The sequence below is a fragment of the Aspergillus heteromorphus genome, assembly GCF_003184545.1.
Source record: "Aspergillus heteromorphus CBS 117.55 chromosome Unknown BO70scaffold_2, whole genome shotgun sequence".
Classification (NCBI taxonomy): Eukaryota; Fungi; Ascomycota; class Eurotiomycetes; order Eurotiales; family Aspergillaceae; genus Aspergillus; species Aspergillus heteromorphus.
Window position 1 is genome coordinate 156,848 of NW_020290407.1, and position 16,329 is coordinate 173,176.

Here is a 16,329-nt window from a genome sequence, read left to right on the forward strand (position 1 = left end):
TGGACTATTATTGCCATTGCGCCCTTCAATGCATTCCCATTCCCAACCCCGTCCGTCTGCTTCACCTCTCCCTCGTTCATTCATCTGCATCTGATCTCACGGGCTCAGCGGAAAATGATCGCAGGCCAGCTCTTCCTCACCCTCATGCTGGCTGTGGCCAGTGTCAGCGCCAACAGCGTGTCCGATCTCGTAGGGACATGGACCACCAAGTCCCGCAAGGTTGTGACAGGTCCGGTATGCGTTTGTTTGCTCTTGCACTGGTCGGTCGGTCGGCTTACTGACCTTCTCTCTCTGTACCCAGGGATTCTACGACCCCATCCATGATAGATTCCTAGAACCGAATCTCACGGGCATCTCGTACTCCTTCACGGCCGATGGACACTATGAGGAGGCGTACTACCGCGCTATTGCCAATCGTTCGTGCACCCTACCCACACCCACACCCACCCCGAGGCACCGTGTTATGGTTATGGTGCCCCCGTTCTGACATATCACGCGTGCCCTGTGCAGCCCAGGATCCCTCCTGTCCGAAGGGTATCATGCAATGGCAGCATGGGACGTATACGACATCCAGTGATGGGGCTATGGAATTGACCCCCATTGCTGTCGATGGTCGCCAGCTGTTATCAGATCCCTGTTCGTCTCCTGTGGGGGCTTATACGCGCTACAACCAGACGGAGCACTTCAAGGTATCTACCATCTATCTGCTGGCTGTCTTTTCAACTGTCGGGCCATTGTGCTAACGAGCGTGGCAGGCTTTCAAGGTCTCGGTGGATGCATACCATGGTGTCCAGCGTCTAGACCTGAACTCCTTCGACGGATCCCCCATGCATCCCATGTACCTGGTATACCGACCGCCGCAGATGCTGCCCACCGAGACGCTGAACCCCATCACCCCTGGCAAGGGGAAGCGCCACGCCAAGAGAGCGACGGAGGCGACGTTCAGTATGAAGAACCTTGTCAGCAGAGAGACGGTCGGCGACCCTGATCGCTGGCTCTGGGTCGGCGTGTTCATGACCGCCGTCGGAGGCATCACCTTGTTCCGGTCGTAGATGGTTACAAGTCTGGACGTTACAGCGACGGCGCGATATGAGCATGAGCGATGGCTTGGTACATGTGCGGGTATGGAGTTTGGGACGGCAACAAGGACAATGGGAAACTGGGACGGATAAATACGGGACGGTAATACTACCTAGCAACAGTAATGGGTAAGGCGCTTGGGATTTCTTTCTTTGTTGGGATACTACTACCTGGGGTCGTGCGTGACGAGGAAACTTGCCTCGCGCGTGAGGACCCGTGTAACTTGTTTGCGAGATGCCACATTGAGCCTCTATATTTTAAGTCATCGGACATCGTATTTATCCCAGTCTTCGGGCTGGTAGCTGGTAGCTGGTAGCTAGGTGGAGTTGGGTATGCGTAATTATACAGGTGGGTAATATACATCTATGCGCTCTGTGTCGGCGTTCAGGCGGAAGCAACAGCCTCCTTGACAATCCTCGCGACCTCGGCTCTCTCGGCGGGCTTGCCGTCCAGGGCACCCCCAGAGGAGAATAGAGACTTGAGCAGAGATCCCATCTGGGGCTTCTCGCCGGACTCCTTGACCTTGGCAATCTCCTCGGAGACAATGGTCTTGATATCATCCAAGCTCATGGTCTGCACCTGGGCACCGTACTCTTCCAGCACGGTGACGTGCTGCTGTTCGCCCTCCGTCAGGTCGGGGCGGTTCTCGGCCTCGAACTCTTTGATGGCGTCCTGCGACAAGGCGATGCGCTTCTTGATCAGGCCCAGCAGCTGCAGGTCGGTCTCGATGGGGGAGTTCGTCTTGGCGGCGTTGTTGGTCTCGGAGATCAGGGCGCGGAGGACGTTCAGTCTGCGATACGCTTCTGGTCAGGTTGCTGGGTCTGGGGGGTCAATTGGGAGCAGATGGAGCATACCTGGGCTTGTCCTTTGCCCGCATAGCGGTCTTGAGATCCGTTCTGAGCGTCGCCATCAGAGGCGGCAGAACGGGGCCAGTCGAGTTCCATCGCACCTGGCGCACAGCCAGCCCGAGTCCCAGACGGGGTGTTAGTCGCATGGATTGAAGCATTGTGCAATTGGACTTGTGGTTGTGTGGGGGGTGAATGGAGGGGGGGAAGCGAATGGCAGGAACACGCTTAGGGAATAGAACAATAAGAAGGTCGTGGCTAGCGAGAGAGCCGATCAAATGTAAACAACAATAAGAGAAGAATAAATCATGAAATCATCGGGAGGAAAAAGCGCTCCAAGGCGGCGAGCGGCAGGACGAGCTCCCGTTGGGCGAGTTCCCTCACCTCCGGGCCCGTGCACAATTTTGTTTCTCTTCCAGCTTTGGTGATTATTACTCGGTCTGAGATCAACACTCGCCTCGCTGCGGTCTTCCCTCCCTCTCTCTCCACTGACCTCCTCCTCCTCCCCCCTCCCCTCCCCCTCCATTGATGCTCCAGCTCTATCGACGCCTCTCCGCCTCTCTCCCCCCGGCGTTTCGTCCTCCTCGTGATCGCTTTCTCTACTGCACGCCCTTGCGCCGACCCCGAACTGTTCCAACCTCGCCGGGGAGCGCGACGCATCAACCAGAGCTCTCTCACCGGCTCCTCGACCACCACCATGTCTTATCCCGACCTCACCCCGGCACTCACCCCCCAGAAGCCGCTCCCTGGGGCCTATTTCCAGACGCCTGCGCCCACCGCGGTTGCTGCGACGCGGCCTGCGTTCTCCCCCAAGGCGGCCCCGGCGCCCGCTGAGCAGCCATCTTCGCCGATTGCGCTGCCCAGACTCCCTCCAGTCACATTCAAACCCAAGCCCTTGAGCACAGAGGAGCGTGCCGCGGTAACGGTCAATGACACCCTCGCCCAGGAGGCGCGCTATCCGGACCTGGATAGCTATTTGTCCCGTAAGTGGACACCGCCCGTTTCTCAATCATGGTGGCTCGTGACTCAGTTGACCCCCCTTTGTAGAAGGCTTCTCTTCCGACTACGACCTCCCCGCGTCGCCATCATGGGCTCCCTTCCAGAAAGTGAAGATGTACAACATCCCCGACCAGATCTTCGATCAGTACAACCGAGCGCAGATCTCGACCAGCATGGGCCTTTTCGCCGAGTTGAACCACGCCTGGGTTGCGATTGACAATGCGCTGTACATCTGGGATTATACGCATCCAAACCCCCAGCTGGTCGGGTTCGAAGACCAGCCAAACAGCATCAACACGGTCAAGCTCGCGAAACCGCGCCCCGGCGTGTTCCTGCCTACAATCACCCACATGCTCGTGATATCGACGACGGCCGATGTGATTCTGCTGGGAATGGGCTGTGAGACAACGGCTGCAGGTACGCGCCAAGTATCGTTGTATCAGACGGGCATGTCGACTTCTGTTCGGGGCCTGGACATCCATGTGATCGCATCGTCGGATTCGACCGGTCGTGTGTTCTTCGGCGGCACTTCCGACAACGATGTGCATGAGCTGGTCTATCAGCAGGAGGAAAAGTGGTTCCAGGGCCGCTGCTCAAGAGCCAACCACACGAGCTCGCGTCTGTCGGCATTTACGCCCAACTTGAGCTTTTCGCAGAAGACGTTGGAGAATGTGGAGCAGATGGAGATTGATGACACAAGGAAACTACTCTACACACTGTCCTCGTCGTCCACGATCCGTGTTTTCCACATGAAGCCCGACGGCAGTCTTGCTCTGGCCATTACGAAGCCGGCGCTCGATATCTATGCCAACATCGGGCACATCATCGCATCCAACGAAACGCTCAACCCCAAAGTCCCAATTGTTTCTATTAGTCCCATCCCGGCCGCCGAAGCGTCGAGGTACCATCTCATGGCCACGACTGCCTCCGGATACCGGATCTACCTCAGTGCCACGGGTTCCTTCAGCTGGTCCTCGGCACCGAATGGTACCACTGCCCCGACAAGTATGCAGGCTCACCATGTCAAGACGCCTCCGTGCGAAGGCGCCCCCGCGCCCCAGTTCCCCATGACCCTCCAAGGCCAACCACGCTTCCAGCCATCCGTTGCGTCCCGCGTCCCGATACACACCCTACAGCCTACGCGGTTCACTGTGCGATACCCGCCGGGCTACTTCCTCTGCTTCACGTGTAAAGACACCACGCACAAGGCCGATTCACTCTTCATCTCCGCTCCTGATTCCGGACGCGTGGCTCGCTCGCAAGAAAGCGTCATTCCTGGCAAGGCTGGCGAAACAGCGGTTTGGCTTTCTTTGGGCAGCCGGGCAGAGGATGTCGGTCTTTGTTCGCCGACCACCGCCGCCACGACCACCCCAGGAGGATTTGGGAATGAACTCGCCGTTCAGTTCGACAACGCCACGGCCGAAATTGCCATTCTGACCAACACCGGAATTCACATTATCCGCCGGAGACGCCTTGTTGATGTCTTTGCGGCGCTGGTGCGCAGTGGCGGGACGGGCGACGAGGGGCTGGAGGGCGAAGTCAAGAACTTCATCCGCACGTATGGCCGGAGTGAAACGCTCGCTACCGCCCTTGCAGTCGCCTGCGGTCAGGGAGTCGAGATTTCTTCGGACTCGCGACTCACGCAAATCAACGACCCCGACGTTCTGGAGTTCGCGCGCAAGACGTTCATCGAGTACGGCGGTCGACCCACCACGAACGAGAATGCCGTCGCTGATAACTCGACGCTTGCGATTGATGCGGTGGTTCCTTCTCCACGACATGCCGGTATTGCGCTCTACATCTCCCGGCTCTTGCGGTCAATCTGGAGGAAGGAGATTGCACAGGTTGGCACCGCCCCGAACGGCGCTCAGACGGTGGCATGCTCGGTTCCTACTGCGAAGCTGCAGGCCGTGCAAAGAGACCTCTCGGCGTTGCAAGAGTTTTTCAAGTCGAACAAGAGCTTCATCGAAGGACTGAGCGGTCCCGAGGCCCTGACGCGGGTGTCCACCAAGCAGGAGGAAACCGCTCTCCAAGCGGAGCATCGCGCACTGCACTCCCTGGTCCAGCTTGTATCGCACACGATTGAGGGCATTTCCTTTGTCCTGGTTCTCTTCGATGAGCGGGTGGATGAGATCGTCGCGTCATTGCCAGCCGACTCCAAGGATCGCTTCCTGAAGCTCACGTTTGAGGAGCTGTTCAGTCACAACAAGGGCCACGACATTGCCAAGGAGCTGGTCAAGGGCATCGTGAACCGCAACATCGCCAAGGGATCGAATGTGGAGACGGTGGCTGATGCTTTGAGACGCCGTTGCGGCAGCTTCTGCAGCGCGGAAGATGTGGTGATCTTCAAGGCCCAGGAACTGCTCAAGAGGGCTACCGAAGCTGGCTACAACTCGGAACTCGGTCGCAATCTGCTCAACGAGAGTCTGCATCTGTTCCAGCAGGTTTCGGATAATCTGCCCATGGATTACCTGGTCACTGCGATCGAGAGCTACATTTTCAACCAATTCTTCGCAGGTATGGCATGGCTTATCTGAGTGGTTTTTGCTTACATTGCTGACACGAACCTATAGGCGCCATCCAGCTGGCTCTGAATGTCGCTGCCCGCTCTGACAAGGCTAACATGGCTTTGTCGTGGATTGTGGATGGCCGACCGGAAGATGTGGGTTTTCTCATCAGCTGTTGTGACTGGAAATACTGACGACTGTGTGCTTCCAGGATGCCCGTCGCGACTTCTTCGTGTATCGCGAGCAGTGCTATAGCCTTATTTTCAAGGTCATCATCGCAGTTGATACCCTGGCTGCTCAGGACCCCGGTGTGGTTGACGGACAATTAACGATCATTGCGAAGCGCAAGAACGAAGCCTATGGTGTTGTGTCTGACTCGACGGACGAGGTGTTCCTGACGAGTCTGTATGACTGGTACCTGGAGCAAGGATGGAGCGACCGTCTGCTGCAGACCAACTCGACGTTTGTGGTCACGTATCTCGAGCGCAAGTCCGCCGACGACATCTTCCATGCGGACCTGCTGTGGAAATACTACGCCCAGTCGGAACGATTCTACGATGCAGCCAAAGTACAGCTGAACCTTGCACAGAGCGCCTTCACACTGCCCCTTAGCCGTCGCATTGAGTATCTGGGTCGAGCCCGCGCCAACGCCTCCGCATTCACGTCCGACATCAGCCGCCAGTTCCGCCAGCGCCTGGTGCAGGAAGCCTCCAACCTTATCGACATCGCCAATATCCAGGACGATCTCCTGCAACGTCTCAAGGACGACAGGCGCATCGCGCCCGACCGCCGGGCGGAAGTCCTCGCGGATGTGGATGGACCCCTGAAGGACATCAGCACCGTAAGCCATAGCCATTCGCCCATGCTTTCCCTTCCCCCCCCCAACCCTACCCTCCTACTAACCCCATCCAGCTCTTCAACCAATACGCCGACCCAGCCAGCTACTACGACATCTGCCTGCAGATCTTCTTCCTGGCGGACCACCGCAACCCCGCAGACGTCAAATCCACCTGGCAACACCTCCTGCAGGACCTGCACGACGAGATCCTCGAACGCGGCGAGCCCATGCCCTACGAAGCCGTGATCGACAAAGTCCGCAGCCTGGGCAGCCGTCTGCGCATGTCCGAGTCCATCTTCCCCATCCCCATCCTCCTCCCCATGCTCGAGCGCTACGCCCTCGAACACCAGCGCGGCGTCGGCCCCGCCACCTGGGTCGTCGACCTGTTCCTCGACCTCGGCGTCGCCCACGAATCCCTCTACGCCGTCCTCGAATCCATGTTCTACACCGACGAAGCCCCCTTCCAGGGCCCCAACAAGAAAGTCATCGCCCGGGACCTCCTCTACCTCATCGAGCACTGGTTCCATGCTACGGTGCGGCTCGGTGGCATCGTCTTTGGCAGTGATCTCGTCGCGGAGCGGATTAATGAGACACTTCTCCTGCTGCAGCAGGGCGGGATCGCCCAGGATCAGATCCAGGTCGCCCAGCAGTTGAGGTCGAGGATTGAGGATGTTTTGCGGTGATAGACTCTTTGTTTAGTTTCCTTGTCTTGTCTTATCTTGCCTTGCTTCGTCTTGCCTCCCCGGCTGGTTTTTTTTCTGTTCGTTTGGGGTTCTTAGCACGTCCTTTAAACTACCTGTCTATCTATCTATCTATCTTATCTATCTACCTACACTAGTTTAGTTTAGTGCAGTCAGCTTAGTTCTGGGTCCATGGCGTTTCATTGATTGATTGATTGCATGTCATGTCATGTCATGTTGTTGATTGCATGCATCAGATGAGACACGAGTCGAGTCGTCTGCAGTACGTGTGTCTGTTCTGTTCGTTGAGAGGAGCTGATTCAAAACAATTCATATATTTTTCTTCTTTAGCATTGGGCTGCTTCTTCTTCTTCTTCTTTTGATTCCGCTGTGGTGTGGTGTGGTGTGGTCTGTTACCTGAATGATCTGTGGTTGTTGGGTTGTTGGGTTGGTTAGAGAGCTAATCAGTTAACGATTTAGAGGATTGATCCGTCAGTCAGAACGATGTGTGAGAGTAAGAAGAGTGAGAGGGTACAGTCCCTAGGCGTTGCAAATATCCTTTCCATTACTATTCATCTAAACTGATTATCCTTTTTTTCTTTCTTTTTTCCTTTTTTTCTTTTTTTTTTTTCTTTCTTATATACTAGATTCAGACGTGTATATCATTATCACGTGTTGCATTGCCTCACCTCCCATCACATCCCATCCCATAAAGATCATGGAGTTGTACCTCTCTGTATCTAGTACTAGCACTGTATGTCAGGGGTAGAAGAGATTGTGTATGTATTATTTTTTTTCTATTTCTATTTCTATTTCTAGGATTTATATGTTTTTAGTTGAGTTGAATACAGCTCACTCATAAACTAGATACGGAATCCGTATACAAAATATATAATATAGGGCATGGTGTATACTCTTACTGTATAGTGCATAGTGTATGATGCATAGTAACTATAGTTATATAGTTCACGGTGTTGTGCGTAATTATTAAGAATAGTTAAGTTACGGGCACGTGGTATCTGGATACTATCTACATATTTCTCAAACAAAAAAAAAAAAAAAAAAAAAAAAAAAAAACACATACAGTATAACACAACACAACACAACACAACAAACCACACAGCACAGCACAGCATAAAACAGCAAATCCCCTCCACCAAAACAACCAAATAACAAGCCCGGGAGTGAGTGGGTGCGTGCGTGCATGCGAACGAAACAAGACGAGACAAGACGAGACGAGACGAGAGGGGAAAGGAAGAAAAGGGAGGGGCCCAAGGAAGGGAAGGATTCAGTTTCTTCCCTGCTACTCCGTAGCTAGCTGCTCTTAACAACGCTATTATATACAGGCAAGACCTTTCCCTGCCCTGCCCTGCCCTGCCTCGCCTGATTGGATTCTGGGTTCCTCGCTTGCTTACTGGCTTACAAGGGCGGGAAAGGGTTCCGTTCATATGCTGGTGTGTGATTGGGTGGGGAGTGGAACTGGGAACTGGTATTATACTATACTATACTATCTACCATACCTCGTGAGTTACCTGGTAGGAGGGGGGGAGGAGGAGGATTGTGGACTCCATCCTTCCACAGAAATCTACATCTTATTTATAGTAGAAAGAAGAAGTCCATGAGCATCGCAATAGTGAGTCTGGGCTGGCGACCAGTTAGTTCCTTGGATTTTTTTTTTTTCGCTGTTTATACTAGTTCTCATCCATTCTTCTCGTATTCCATCCCAATTTACCCATCCCACCTACCTACCTATCCTACCCATTTTAAGCTATGCTATGCTATGCTATGCTATGCTATAATATGATATGATATGCTACCCACCCAATCCACCACCCATAAAAAAACCCTAAATCACAGGAGAATACAATCAGGCATGAAGATGGATAAATAAGTCTATCAGGCTGAAAATCTCAAAAAAGAATAGGGGGAAAGAAATCTGGAAAATATAATAAAAAAATCAAAAAAAAATCGAATAAGTGACAAGTCACAAAAGAACAAGAAAAAAAAAACCCCCCAAAGCCAGAAGGATGGAAAAAAAACATTCCACCGTCTAAGAATTGAACCGAGGTATGAACCAACCAATCCAGAACACATAAAAAACCAAAAGGTATGAAGATGAATGATGAGATGAATGGGGTTCGGTTCGCCACGGATCCGATAGACGAGGGGTAAGGAGTAGCGTAGCGTGGCGGGGAAGTATCTTCCGGGCGTTTCTGCCGGGATGCCTCACGGTAAGGCATGAGTTGTGGTGTCCAGTCACATCCACATTCGGTTTTCAGCCAGCCGGCCATGCGTCTCGCGAGCAAGAGGTGGTCGGCAGGGGAGCATTGGACCGACCAGAGAAAAAGAGGAAGGGTGGCGTGAGCGGAGGTCAGGTCAGGTCGGGATACTGGCTTAGTCTACTCGAACTGATCGTAAACGGGGATGGGCTTCTCGCCCAATGCGCACAGACGGAAGATGTGTCGGGGTTTGGCGCTGTTATCGTCGTCTAGATAATCAACAATGGCAGAGTCTGGGGTCGACAACCATTGGTTAGCCATGGGTGTTTTTGGGCGCTTATCTGGTTCCCGTGGTGGTTGGAGTGGTACTTACGGGTGGTGCTGCGGTTGTCGAACATCACAATCGTCCTGGGCTGCCATCGCACTCGGGCCTGGAAGTCATGCCCGCTGATAACATGCTGCATGAGGAAGTCGAGCAGCCACCGCTGCTCGGGCTCCTTCAGTCCCTGGATTTTGGTGATGAACTCGCCGTTGACGAATAGGCACTTCTCGCCGGTGACGGGGTGCACGCGGACGAGCGGGTGGACGGTGTCGACGGCATCTTTACGGATCAGGCCGCCAGCTAGACGCGCGTGGTTGATCATCTTGGCCGACGAGTGCACGGCGCGCAGCGTGTCCAGCCAGGAGGTGAGGGACGGGGAAAGACGCCTAGGTCCTGCATTAGGTTATCTGATTTTGACGCCCATTCGGATAATGCTCACTTGTATGCCATGTCGGTTGCGGAGAACACGGTATCGCCGCCGACTTCGGGCCCTTCCAGCAGTCCCAGCATCACATAGGCCGGGGGTTGGATCTCGTAGCTGACATCCTGGTGCCACAACGTGGTGGTTGTGCGCTGCTCCAGGAAACGGGTGATTTCCTCCTTGTTTCCGTCGCGGTGGATGATATGGAACCCCGGATGGCCGCGCATCGAGCCCGAGACGGGCTGGTAGTTGGGCTTGCCAAAATGGCGCAGGAACCCTTCCTGGGCAGCTGGGCCGTCGTCAATCAGGTCCTGGTCGGGGAATGCGACGACCTTGCGCTCGGCAATGAGAAGGGCGAGTTCATCCTTCGCAGCGTCGGATAGCTGATTGAGCTGAACGCCTTCCACAATGCTGCCCATCCGCGGCTGGATATCCGACACCTTGGTGCCCGGAGTCAAGAGGTTGCGCTTCGACTTGTCCGTAACACGCAGTGCGGGGTCTTCATATTCAAAGGGAGGAAGAGGATCGAACCACACCTTGTCCCAGCTTGGAAGGTACTTGGGGTATTTGGTGTGGGCTTGAGAGTCTCCCTTGACATCCACGTAGGGGAGGTTGATGTCGTAGCTGATGGGCTCGTCTTTCTTCTGGGAGCTGACGGCCTCGGTCTTGTTGGGCCGGAGAACAGGTGCAGAGGAAGGCATCGTTGCTGTATAGATGGAATGATGCCCGAGGTCAAAAGTTTTCAACAAGGTCTTGCCGCGGTAAGGGCAAAGTGAAAGGAATCTGGGGAAAGGACAGAGACTAGGAGATTGGCCTAGTGGGGTTCTGGATCATGAATGAGAGAGAGAAAAAAAAAAGTCCAGCTGGGGGTGGACAGGCGATGTATAAATATCTGATCGGATACAACATCCACCCGCTTGTCATGCCGATAACGGGCTGCGCAACCTGTAAACACGACCAAGTGGATGTGATGGTGCAGCGGCGCCAATGACATTGCATGTAGCTGAGAGGAGTCGCATAGACACAGCGAGACTGGGATCCATCCCTTCCAATCTCCGGCCGGAAAAGATTGCGCGGGCAGACAGGCCCGATTATTCACGGTGGACACAAAAAAAAAAAAAAGAGGCGTCGCGAAGCCATGACGACAGGGGTACAGATGTCGGTGCTAGACGGGTCTCGACAGATGGGCCCGGGGGGCCATTGTAGGCGTGAGGGGCGGCGGCAAAACAGTGAGCCACTCAGAGGCCTGCCTGCACACGACCGATGTCGAAAAGGGTGAAGGAAAAGAGACGATACAGCCATCCCGACTGACGAAGAGGCCAGAAAGGGACGAGGCAGGCGTTCGGAACAGGGACCGAGAGCAGGAGCGGTCAAGGTCCAATGAAGGAAGTCCAATGCAGGAATGGAGGCCCATCGGGGCGCCCGCTCCTTCACACATTCCGTAATTCCACCCATATCCTGTCGTAGTAGCTTCCTTCCTGCATCGGACGGCAGCAGGGCTAACATCTAGCTACCTGGGGACTTACACCAGCAAGAGGGACCGTCAGAACGATGATAATCTCGGACCCACACTGGACATCAGAGAGCCCGATTGATCGACAACTGATTGATTGATTGACTGACTGATTGATTGATTGCTTGCTGGATGGATCGGATTAGGCCTCCCGGCACAAAGAGTACTCTGCCCCCGACCCGGCGTCTTCCGGAGAGCTGGCTCTGTAGTAACTGGCATGGCCTCCATTCCACTTATTGCTGGTGGGTTCACCGCTCTACTCTGGATGATGATAAGAAGCCCAGGAGGACTGCAAACTCAAAGAGGAGGCGGTGGCCCCATCCATGATGCAGCTGGCACGTTGGGCCAGTATCGCCCATGAACTTTGACTCTGTGTCTTCCAGGGTAGCCGGGCTGCACTCGATCGCGGAATTTGCCCTCTGCAGTAGTCGTGTGTGGGAAAGATGCAGCTTCTGGTAGCTCTGCTATCTTGCATTAGTCCTTGCATCGCTGGACCGAAGAAGCTGGTAAACTCCCGGTTTCGAGGACTGCAGCTGCTCTGTGTTACTGTGGCCCGTATGTGCGCTGCAACCACGCAACCATTGCCAATAATCTAGGAATATTGCAGCACTTAGCCTGTAGCGTGGTTGGTAGGATTCTTCCTTCTCACGTCAAGTGGGCGCATGCGCATCCAGTACAACATTGTGAAGGGGTTAGAGTTGTTGTGTCTCTCCTTTTGCTTTTGCCCCTCCCGTCCCATTGCTTTTTTCTGATGGGTGTGTTCACTGCGATTGTATCTGCTCCATCTGGTAGTGATCGATCGTCCTCTACCCAATCGAATCTCTCTCCGAGAAGTTCGTCGAACACTCGGTGGACTCTGTAGCTTCCCTCACCACCATCATGCTCTGTCAAGATCGACACTTTTGGGCAGGTGCTTGTCCCCTCCAGCGAGTCGGACTTATTTGGAAAAAGCAGGCATTGGTGTACATGAGAGTCGCACATAGTCTCGGTTGGGCCTCATCCAACACGCTTGCCCGCGTGCTGGAGGTGGCCATTCTCATACCAAGACTACTCGACCAGGGTGGAGAGACAGGCCTGGCCGATCTGCTCGCATGTCCGCCATGTTGACCGACTGGAGCCTCTTGTGACGTTTACTCTCATTTCGGGAACGCGGTCCAATGCCCGTGGACTATCGGGGTCTCCACTAAGCCACGTTAATGTTCCATAACCGGTAGAGATGGCCGGCGGAAGGGGGTCTAGGGTCTCTAGAACATTTCCCAGACGGAGCCGAAGGCCCACCGAAGCCGCAAAGGAAGGATGCAGGGAAGTTGGTCTGATAATGTACAATGATGCCGGTCAGACTGCATCATGTCCGCCTTGAGCGACCCACAAATTCGAAGCTCCAGAGCCTGGAGGGGTCGAATTGCAATCGCGACTGGAAGCTGGCAATCCATGCTCGGCATAGGGCATGAGTGCCGGCAATTCGGCCATGTCTACTGCCTATACCAGCCAGTTCAACCCTGTTGCGAACCCAAACGCTCTTTCAAGATGACCCAACTCGCTGCCCGTCGAGGGGTCAAAGGGAAACTCCACGTCATGGTCGGACTCTTGCTCTAGCGATTACGAAATGTTATTCCTGCGATACACACGCGGGCACAAGATGGAGCAAGGGAACGCAAAAGAATCCCGGGCTTGTTCCTAGTGGGTACGGGGAGTGGGTAGATAATGGCTACGGGCAAAGGCGAACCTCTATTCGCAGGCGATCTGGCAGAGGTGCGATGCTGAAACTACCGGCGGTCAAACCGTGGCGCGAAACTTCCGGGGAAAGGGTCGCGCAGTACTCCGTACTGCGTTAGGACGTAAGTAGCGTCGGGGATACCCTTGGCTGTGAGCGGTGCACCTCCGACTCCAAGCTTTTGAGCAACAATCATACTAGACTGACGGGCGGTGGTGCAAAGTGTGGCGCTAGGCGCAGGCGTCCCGCCGTCCGCCCCCAAATCATTTCCCAGAGGGCCGAGCCAAATCCTGAGAGAGGGGAGTCCATGAATGGTTGCTCTGTCTGCAGAATCAGTCTCCTATTGAGAGACATGGTGGGATCAACCTGCATGTGGCGGATACCAGCCGCCTATCCTTGCAGTCAGTACTTTTGCCAATTCATAAAAATGAGTCAATGAGTCAGGTTGGTTCCGCGCCCAGCAAACGACCAGAGGGAAGATCAGCCCCCGGGCGGGTGGCCGCCACGGCGAAAGAATCCTGGGCGGATTATGTTAGGACTTTTGCACCACAAGCTTTGGCCGGGGATCGCGGACGGGTCCAGGAAGGGTTGAGAATTGCGGTGAGTATCCAGTCGGGCCGCCTAGGGATGAGAGATCATCGCGAATATCCATGTCCCGATGGCTGATCCGGGTGAAGCTGCTGAGTTTGCCCCCCTGGCGATTGCATAAGCCGCCCAGAGGGAACGTACACTACGATGTCTCACAAGTCGATACGATCCAGAAGCCTATCCGAGTGCTAAGATGCAAGGTCGGGATGGCTGGACAAACACCAGAGGAGATCAGCAAGTTGATAGATCATCCAGGACCTCAGTTCTAATTAAACACTAGACAGTGGTTGAACCGTTGGGCACTGGGCGACTTACCCGAGGAGGAATGGTGTTGATTGACTGACTGACGGCCGGATGGACCGATCCACGCGGCTAAGCTTAAGCTATGTTTAGGAATCTGAGGGGCGTGCAGTCGAAAAAGCAAACAGCTCCAATCGCGCACAGCCCGTACCTTTGCCTGTCTTTCCAGCCGATCGGGTCTGGCTGAGGAACGGCGGGGATTTTGGCGACATGAGTGGGAGTCTGGGCGAGTCTTGACGGGTTGCTTTTTCTGACGGGAGTTGGGAGGAATTGTAGCAGAAGGTGAGTTGGGCGAGAGTCTTGGTTTGGCCTCGGGCCGGGGCAGTCAGTCACCTGACCGGGGATAGCTCACCGTCCGATCATCAACAATCAACAATCAACCATCAACAACCCGCCTCTCCGACTAGATATCTACAACCCACCTCTAACCTCGGAAAACTCCACACCCCTCGTCCACCCGTCCAGGCCCCAACATGTCCACTCCAACCGCCGCTCCTCCGTCCCTGTGGACCCGGAAATGCGACCTGATCTACTTCATCTTCTTCGCGATCCACGTCCCAATCATCTTCCGTGAGTCGCGAACCACATACGCAGCTAAGGCTGAATACCACCTCACTAACCATCCCTCCCCATCCTGCAGTGGTCGACGCCGCCCCGATCCTCCCCTCCTTCCTGCAGTCGGGCCTGTCCCACTCCCTCCGCGACTTCTACATCACCACCTACCACGACAAGTTCTTCGAGGGGCCCCCGGCCCCATGGTTCTACTCCTTCCTGCTCATGGAGCTGTTCTACCATGTCCCGCTTAGTGTGTGGGCTCTGCACGGGCTCAAGAATGGTGCGTTGCGTTGCGTCCATTCGAATAAATCCTCCCAAATTCCAATAATAACACCCACCCCCACCCCCACCCCCTCATCATCATCATGGCTATGACCAGCGCCATCTATCCCTGAATAATATAAATCTGAAACATAACTAACGCCATGGATGCGCTTGACATCATCTCACAGATCACCCGCTCGTCCCCGCCCATCTGCTCGTCTTCGGTGTCCAGGCCTTCATCACCTCCGCCGTCTGTCTGATGGAGGTGTGGAGCTGGGAGGATCGCACCCTCGTCCAGAAACAGAATATCTCCATGCTGTACGGCCCGTATGTGGCGCTTGGTAGGTGCTTACCTTCCCGTTTGAATGCTTGGTTGCGTGGCTGGCTCTACCGCAAACCCGCTAACATATGAATATCACGGGATAGGCGCATTCATGGCAGCGGATATGTTCTCCCGTCTTCGGGGGAAATTGCTCGGCAAATCCAAGACGGAGTAGAATGGGAGTAATATATCTAGATTTGCATTCCTTCGGCAGGTAGGTCCGGTTTCGGTTTCGGTGGTACATTGGATATTGTAGAATAGATTCCTAGACAGGCAGTAGTAGGCAGGTACGTACATACTTACATACATAGTAGTAGTAGTAGTAGTAGTAGTAGTAGTAGTATACGTACATTCACTGCACTGCATGCACTGCACGCACTGCAGAGCGAAGATCCCCCCCGCCTCCGCCGCTTCCAATATATGATACCCAGCGAAGACAAGACCACATAAAAATCCCAGAATGCAACCTCACCATCACTGACCTAGTAGCTCAGTCGGCCCCCGGAAATAACTTACAAACCAATCAATAACCTACAGGTCCGCATCCAGGCTGGGCCGACCGATCGCATGGATCTACTAGACAGTTAGTAGGTAGTAAGTATGCAAAACCATCCATCGACCTGCCACATCGGAGACACAGACCACGTACCTACTATAATTATTTACCACCCCACCTACTATCCAAGTACGTACCTACTATAACTACCCACAATTACCATTAGTAATTTACCCATTTACGTCCTAGGTGGGTTGGGTGTAGATACCTAAGTACTAGATAGCTACGTAGGTACGGAGGAATAGTAGTAGTAGCATAAACCCCCACGCCCCTCCCTTCCCCTGCGCCCAGAAAAGGGTGGCTGTGGCTCTAGCTCTGGTGGGCCGGGCAGGGCAGGGCAGGGTAGGCTAAGCCGCCGGCTAATTTAGTCCATCTCCAGCCTCCAGGATCACTAGTCTGGGGGCGGAGATGCAGGCGACTCAACTCGACCGGACTGGACTGGACTCAACTCAACTCAACCAGGGAAAGGCATCGGATTCCCCGATCCAGAGGATCTGATTGGGTGTGCGGCAGACAGGGATTAGATATATTAAAAGTCGCAATATTGTCTGGGTTCGGAGTATGCCGGGGTGGTCTTTGTTATGAGCTAGGGAGGTGGGTGTTGTT

At 54.4% G+C, this 16,329-nt stretch overlaps 5 protein-coding genes across 5 annotated transcripts; 3 read left to right on the top strand and 2 right to left on the bottom strand.

Moving 5' to 3' along the window:
- Window positions 1-11: 11 nt before the first annotated feature.
- Window positions 12-1,348, top strand: BO70DRAFT_358149 (uncharacterized protein). The gene is made up of 4 exons (XM_025542225.1): window positions 12-234; window positions 302-416; window positions 511-689; window positions 756-1,348. The coding sequence occupies exons 1-4, from the start codon at window positions 115-117 to the stop codon at window positions 1,050-1,052; spliced, it is 711 nt and encodes a 236-aa protein (XP_025403139.1). The 5' UTR covers window positions 12-114; the 3' UTR covers window positions 1,053-1,348.
- Window positions 1,349-1,351: 3 nt separating this feature from the next.
- On the bottom strand, window positions 1,352-2,205 carry BO70DRAFT_376566 (uncharacterized protein). Its single transcript, XM_025545139.1, has 2 exons — window positions 1,935-2,205; window positions 1,352-1,870 (listed from the first exon to the last, which is right to left on the bottom strand). Exons 1-2 carry the CDS (start codon window positions 2,084-2,086, stop codon window positions 1,465-1,467), a joined length of 558 nt encoding a protein of 185 aa, XP_025403140.1. The 5' UTR covers window positions 2,087-2,205; the 3' UTR covers window positions 1,352-1,464.
- Window positions 2,206-2,622: 417 nt separating this feature from the next.
- BO70DRAFT_376567 (putative non-repetitive nucleoporin) lies at window positions 2,623-7,276 on the top strand (the record flags this gene model as incomplete). Its single annotated transcript, XM_025545140.1, has 5 exons — window positions 2,623-2,908; window positions 2,973-5,441; window positions 5,498-5,586; window positions 5,643-6,272; window positions 6,344-7,276. The coding sequence occupies 5 exons, from the start codon at window positions 2,623-2,625 to the stop codon at window positions 6,950-6,952; spliced, it is 4,083 nt and encodes a 1,360-aa protein (XP_025403141.1). The 3' UTR covers window positions 6,953-7,276.
- A 1,609-nt stretch (window positions 7,277-8,885) lies between these two features.
- Window positions 8,886-10,698, bottom strand: BO70DRAFT_376568 (TauD/TfdA dioxygenase family protein). The gene is made up of 3 exons (XM_025545141.1): window positions 9,930-10,698; window positions 9,542-9,876; window positions 8,886-9,461 (listed from the first exon to the last, which is right to left on the bottom strand). The coding sequence occupies exons 1-3, from the start codon at window positions 10,610-10,612 to the stop codon at window positions 9,349-9,351; spliced, it is 1,131 nt and encodes a 376-aa protein (XP_025403142.1). The 5' UTR covers window positions 10,613-10,698; the 3' UTR covers window positions 8,886-9,348.
- A 3,554-nt stretch (window positions 10,699-14,252) lies between these two features.
- Window positions 14,253-15,454, top strand: BO70DRAFT_358153 (EXPERA domain-containing protein). The gene is made up of 5 exons (XM_025542226.1): window positions 14,253-14,308; window positions 14,374-14,596; window positions 14,667-14,861; window positions 15,034-15,186; window positions 15,272-15,454. The coding sequence occupies exons 2-5, from the start codon at window positions 14,500-14,502 to the stop codon at window positions 15,340-15,342; spliced, it is 516 nt and encodes a 171-aa protein (XP_025403143.1). The 5' UTR covers window positions 14,253-14,308; window positions 14,374-14,499; the 3' UTR covers window positions 15,343-15,454.
- The last annotated feature ends 875 nt before the right edge of the window (window positions 15,455-16,329 follow it).

Bases quoted from the DNA above. Each gene is read 5' to 3' on its own strand.
- BO70DRAFT_376568 (XM_025545141.1), bottom strand. From the start codon at position 10,612: ATGCCTTCCTCTGCACCTGTTCTCCGGCCCAACAAGACCGAGGCCGTC. The intron at 9,877-9,929 runs GTGAGCATTATC...TGCAGGACCTAG, and splicing joins GCAACCGACATGGCATACAA to GCGTCTTTCCCCGTCCCTCA. The intron at 9,462-9,541 runs GTAAGTACCACT...TGTCGACCCCAG, and splicing joins CGACAACCGCAGCACCACCC to ACTCTGCCATTGTTGATTAT.
- BO70DRAFT_358153 (XM_025542226.1), top strand. From the start codon at position 14,500: ATGTCCACTCCAACCGCCGCTCCTCCGTCCCTGTGGACCCGGAAATGC. The intron at 14,597-14,666 runs GTGAGTCGCGAA...CCCATCCTGCAG, and splicing joins CCACGTCCCAATCATCTTCC to TGGTCGACGCCGCCCCGATC. The intron at 14,862-15,033 runs GTGCGTTGCGTT...ATCATCTCACAG, and splicing joins TCTGCACGGGCTCAAGAATG to ATCACCCGCTCGTCCCCGCC.
- BO70DRAFT_358149 (XM_025542225.1), top strand. From the start codon at position 115: ATGATCGCAGGCCAGCTCTTCCTCACCCTCATGCTGGCTGTGGCCAGT. The intron at 235-301 runs GTATGCGTTTGT...CTCTGTACCCAG, and splicing joins GCAAGGTTGTGACAGGTCCG to GGATTCTACGACCCCATCCA. The intron at 417-510 runs GTTCGTGCACCC...TGCCCTGTGCAG, and splicing joins CTACCGCGCTATTGCCAATC to CCCAGGATCCCTCCTGTCCG.
- BO70DRAFT_376566 (XM_025545139.1), bottom strand. From the start codon at position 2,086: ATGCTTCAATCCATGCGACTAACACCCCGTCTGGGACTCGGGCTGGCT. The intron at 1,871-1,934 runs GTATGCTCCATC...AGCGTATCGCAG, and splicing joins CGGGCAAAGGACAAGCCCAG to ACTGAACGTCCTCCGCGCCC.